The following is a 5,686-nucleotide window of genomic DNA, read 5'->3' as shown; positions in this document are numbered from 1 at the left end:
AGAGGAAATCCAGCGGCCAATGACATTACAAAGGGGCAGCATATAAATCCAAGGAGAGGGTGCAGTGTTGTGACACATTAATGCATGAGTCTTTGAGAGACTTTGCAGGTAATAATGCACAATTGGAAGAGAATCTGTTGCTAGAGAATGTAGGTTGTGATTATCAAATGCTGTCTGCAACATAATAGTTCCACAGGTGCTTCATCTATGGCATGAAGGACGACTGACCTAAGAAGTACAACACATATTCTGGAGTTGCCTTTCAGGGCAATGAAAATTACTTTATAGCCATACCTGGGTTATGTGGTACAAACGGGCTCAAGGGACCAAATATTTTTGCCTTAATTAATATGTTATTTTTAAGATAACATTATATCTATGAATCAAATACTGTACAGCTTTTTTATATTAATTCATAAATATAGGTGCTGCTGGCTAAGCCAGCATTTATTGTCTATCTTTCACTTATCAGTGCATTTGAGTTGGCCATGTTGAACTGATGTATTGAACCAATGTGTGCACCATGTGGTGTAGGATACCGACTGTGCTGTTAGGAAGGGAGTTCAGCTTTTCATTTCAAAATTATTGATTGAGTTTAAATTATATCAACTGTCATTGTGTGATTTGAACCAGCATCCCCAGAACATTAGCCTGGGCTTCTGAATTGTTAATCCACTGACATTTCCTCTATAGCACTGCCTCCCCATTAGAATCATAGAATTCCTACAGTATGGAAAGAGGCCGTTTGGCCCTTTGAGTCTGCAAAGGCCCCCCAAACAGCATCCCACCTAGACCCAGCTCCCCCCCACCCCATCCCCATAGCCCTGCATTTCCAATGGCTAACCACCTGGCCTGCACATATCTATTTACTATGGGGCAAATTAGCATGGCCAATCCACCTAACTTGCACATCTTTGGACTGTGAGAGGAAACCCATGCAGACACAGGGAGAACATACAAATTCTACTCAGAGAGTCACCTGAGGCTAGAATCAAACCCAGGTCCCTGACACTGTGAGGCTGCAGTGCTAACAATTGTGCCAGTGTGCCATTATTAATGCAATTTGATCTTTACAGGGAATTTTAAATATTATTTTCTTATGAATTTATTGTTGCTTTGTTAGAGAAGTTCCAATTTCAACCACAATGTTTTCTCCACAGTTGCAGGCTGTGAGCAGTTCAATTGCTGGTTGGTCTTCTGCCAACAGCATTTCAATTTGCACCCAAACAGATGTTTTGAATTGTAGACCCTTACATCTGAGTCAGAAAGCTGGAGGCTCAAGTCCCACTGCAACTCACTTGAGCACAAAATATTAAGGGAGTACTGCTCTGTCCAAGGTGCTACATTTACATGAGACATTAAACCAAGGCCCTAATTGCCCTCTCAAGAGGTCACATAATACCCTTCAGCAGTATTTTGAAGATGAACAAGGGAGTTTGCCCTTGTGTTCTGACCAGTAGTGATTCCTCAACCAAAATGAGGTAAAGCAGATTATCTGGTCTGTACCTGTGTGCTGTTTTGTGGGGTTTTACTGCAGGTATGTTGGCTGTCACAGTTCCCCACACTACAAACATGACTGTAATTTCCAAGAGAATTTTATGAGCTGGAAGATGCTTTGGGATTCCCCGAAGCATTGAAATTAATCACATAAATACAGAATTTTTCCTTTTGTTCATGTGTTTAAATGGTGACTTACTGTTTGGGATTTTTTGATAAATTATGCCTAGAATAAAGTGGGAAACTAATGTGTCTTGCTTTATTCACATTCTTCTACCAAGGGGTGGTTATGTGAACTTTTACGTTGGAAAGAAGACCCTTCCCCAGAGAATAGGACTCTTTGGGAAAACTTATCAATGATCAGGAGGTTCCTGAGCCTTCCTCAGGCTGAGCGAGATGCCATTTATGAACAAGAAAGCAATGTGATCCATCACCATGGAGACCGACCATCCCACATTATTCATGTTTCTGCAGAGCCAATTCAGGTCGGTATACCACTGAGAAACCTACAAGACTATCCTAGGAAAGGTTTTATCTTATGAAGACCACATGTTGCTAATTGATAGTAGTATGATGAATTGCTGTTTTAACATGAAAATTATCAAAGAAATAAGTACCACTGCGTCTTCTGCATTGAACTAAGGCCAAAACAATGGGATTAAAACACATACATACTGATTTCATGTGTATAAGTTGTTTTGGCTATTTTCGTTATTTCAATGATGCTAACATGACAATATGTGATGAACAGTTTATTTATTAATTATTTATGCTTATAGCAACAGCCAGCAGCACCCCGACTTGCACCTAAACAGCCTACGTCAACACCAGCAGAGTCAGAAGATGAGAGCCGGCATAAGCCCAGATCTCGTACTAAGATTTCTGTAGAAGCCCTGGGGATCTTACAGAGCTTTATACAGGATGTAGGTTTGTACCCAGATGAAGAAGCAATTCAGACTCTGTCAGCTCAACTTGACCTGCCCAAGTATACAATCATAAAGTTTTTTCAAAACCAACGTTACCATCTAAAGCATCATGGCAAACTGAAGGACCATGCAGGCTTGGAGGTAGATGTGGCTGAGTATGAGAAAGAGGAATTGCTGGAAGACTCAGAGGACTCAGAGGAAAATGAGGAAGGCAAAAGCTCAAAAGAAATATATTCAGTTAAAGTGGAAGAGACATTGTCAGGAGAAGGGACTACAAATAACTTAGATCCTGATCAGGAACCAAAAGACTGACCCTGATGTTACATGAACATTTCTTTATTTTGTAACTGTGCCACTGATGTGTAATTACATGAAAACCCGTCTTGTTTCCTGCATTATTCATCAGAAAGACCAATTTGTCTTTACAAACTTGCACAAATATATTAGAAAGAGTCCCAGTAAAAGACTGAACAAATCTCCTGTGGATAATGCAGACTGCACTAGAAGTTTTTCATTTTTTCTTTCAAGCAAACAAGCAGCTACATATGAAGTATTGGGATTGCCTTGAACATTTTTGTAACTGCTGTTTACTGATTAATGACAGTTTCTGTACGGCGCATCAACAGAGGAAACTGACACTGTATGATGTTTGACTGTATTAGCTGTCAAACTTAAAATGCTCATTCAGAAGCTTTCCACAACTGATCACAGATTAGCCAGTTCTGAATGGATCAAACACTCCAGTTTCAATTCTCCACCCAAACCGGTATGTTTCTTGCAACTTAAAAGGAAAATCTGGCCTTTTCAAAATTAACAAAATTGAAGATGAGAATACTTTGTGCTTAGCTATTGTTAAAGTTGCAAAAAAAAATGAAGAAACTGCTCGCTGTAAAATGCAGCGTTAATGGAAAATATGCCAATAATTGCCTTGTGTAATATGGCACTGCCATCATTCAATTATTCTGCAAGAGAGCAATCACTGTAACTTTGAGTCTTGTCATTTCCTGATTTTAAAATGTGAAACACAACTTTTTTTTTAAAAATTTGTGTAGTCTAGATTATTTATTTTAAGAAAACTTAGCCTCATGATGTAATTAATTTTTTGAAGTTTCTGTTACATGTAACATAGTGCTTTTTCATACTGACTTTTTCTATTTATAAATGTATTTTGATGGGCAGTGATACAAAGTGTCTTAAAAGTTTCAATTGAAAAATTGTGCTTTAAAATTTGCCTAAAAACTGCTGTATGTTATCAAAGCAATTCATACCATGGGCTTCACTCTTTATGGTGTATGCAATTTTCTATATTAATGTTAAACCATCATGCAAATGAACATAGGTTAATAAAAAAATAAAATACATTAGATAACTTATAAACTTCACAGAAAAATAGATGTTTTGCAATGTGTCTTCCTTCGGTTTACAATGGATTGAAGCTTTTTTCAGTATAAATTTCTGTATGAAGATTACAAGTGTACCTGTTTTTCTGAGTTATATTGCGATGTGGAACTGAGATCACAAATTATTTTGTTAAATCTGACCATGTTAGACTTTTTTTTAAAGCATCACAGGTTTTCTTTATGCAAAAATGTTCAGATGGGGATGGTTATTAATTGTTAATCGCACAATTAAACTATCTTTGTATAATATGATAATTCTTGTTTGTTTCTGTCTTCATTATTATTGAAGTATAATTGTTAGTCAATACATCTCTTATTTGATGTGCTATTTTTGATGTGCCAACACTTAACACATTACTTACAACTGCCATCCTTGCAATCTTTTTAAGTGAGATTGCAAATTAATCTATAGCAGTAATTAATCACTTGACATGAACCTACTTTTTTTTTGATATACTCTATACAGCCAATCATTTCAGATCGGTTCTTTGCCCAGCTCCTCGAAGTGAAAGAGCAGGGTGTTTAACCACTGTAACACCTATTCCAAAGAACAGCAATGCGGTAAAAAGTTGGGAAGATATATGGCTTAGAGAGTAATTTTCAAGTTGTGGTGTTCAACTGCATCTTCTGCCCTTATCTTTCTAGATGGTAGAGGCCTTGGGTCGGGAAAGTGCTCTTTGATGAGCCTTGGTTTGCTGCAGTGTGCTTTGTAGATGGAACACACTGCTGCCACAGTGTGTTGGTGGTGAACTGAGTAAGTTTTGAAGTTGGTGGATCAGGTGCCAGTTAAGTGAGCTGATTTGTCCAGGAAATGTTGAGCCTGTTGCATGTTGTTGACGCTACTCCTATCCAGGCAGGGAAAGAACATTCCATCACGTTCCTGACTTGTAGATCGTGGACAGGTATTGGTGAAACAGTGAGTGAATTACTCACCATAGAATTCCTAGCCTCTGATCTGCTCATATAACCATAGTATTTGGATGGCTCGTCTAGTTCTGTTTCTGGTCAATGATAACCTCAGGATGTCAATAGTGGGGCATTCAGGAATGGTAACTGACAATGATTGTTAAGGGTTGGATGATTCGATTCTTTCATTGAAGATGGTCATTGCTTGACGCTTGTGTGACGCAAATTTTATTTGCCATTTAACAACCCAAGCCTGGATGTTGTCCAGCACTAGTTAAGTATGGACATAATGTCTAAAGACTCGCAAATGATGCTGATTAATGTGCAATCCTCAGTGAATCTATCCATTTCTAATGTTATGATGGAAGGACGGTCTTTGATGAAGCAGCTGAAGATGATTGAACTTAGGGCACTACCCTAAGGAACTCCTGAAGTGGTGTCCTGGGGTAGAGATAATTGACCTCCAACAATCACAGCTTTTGTACTAGGTATGACTCCAACAAGTGGAAAGTTTTCCCTGATTCCCATTAGCTCCACTTTTGCTTGGGTTCCTTGATGCCATTTTCAGTCAAATGCTGCCTTAATATCAAGAGCAGTCACTTCTATCTGACCTCTGGAGTTCAATTCCATTTGCACTTTGAACCAAGGCTGTAATGAGCTCAGGAACTTAGTGGCCCTGACAGAATTCAAACTGAGCTTCAGAATAGATCATTATTGAACAAATGTTGCTTGATAGCACAGTTGAAAACACCTTACATTACTTTACTGATGATCGAGAGTAGACTGATAAGATGGTAATTGACCATTATGAGATAGTTGCAAGTATTATCGCTGACCTTGAATAGCTCAGTTAGGGGTGCAGCTAATTCTGAAGCACAAGGCTTCAGTACTATTGCTGGAATTTTGTCAGTGCTGATAGACTTCACCAAGAGATATGTGGTTAGAGATTGTAAGCAA

General features: G+C 38.4%; 1 protein-coding gene across 1 annotated transcript; it reads left to right on the top strand.

Moving 5' to 3' along the window:
• The first annotated feature begins 1,112 nt into the window (after nucleotides 1-1,112).
• On the top strand, nucleotides 1,113-4,078 carry LOC125481434 (DNA-binding protein SATB1-like). Its single transcript, XM_048592977.1, has 2 exons — nucleotides 1,113-1,982; nucleotides 2,277-4,078. The coding sequence occupies exons 1-2, from the start codon at nucleotides 1,854-1,856 to the stop codon at nucleotides 2,733-2,735; spliced, it is 588 nt and encodes a 195-aa protein (XP_048448934.1). The 5' UTR covers nucleotides 1,113-1,853; the 3' UTR covers nucleotides 2,736-4,078.
• Nucleotides 4,079-5,686: the final 1,608 nt, after the last annotated feature.

This window comes from Rhincodon typus, unplaced genomic scaffold (genome assembly GCF_021869965.1).
Source record: "Rhincodon typus isolate 14 unplaced genomic scaffold, sRhiTyp1.1 hic_rhity00002139, whole genome shotgun sequence".
In the NCBI taxonomy this organism is placed as follows: Eukaryota; Metazoa; Chordata; class Chondrichthyes; order Orectolobiformes; family Rhincodontidae; genus Rhincodon; species Rhincodon typus.
The sequence above is the reverse complement of the archived record's forward strand: the minus strand, read 5'-3'. Positions and strand labels throughout refer to the sequence as shown.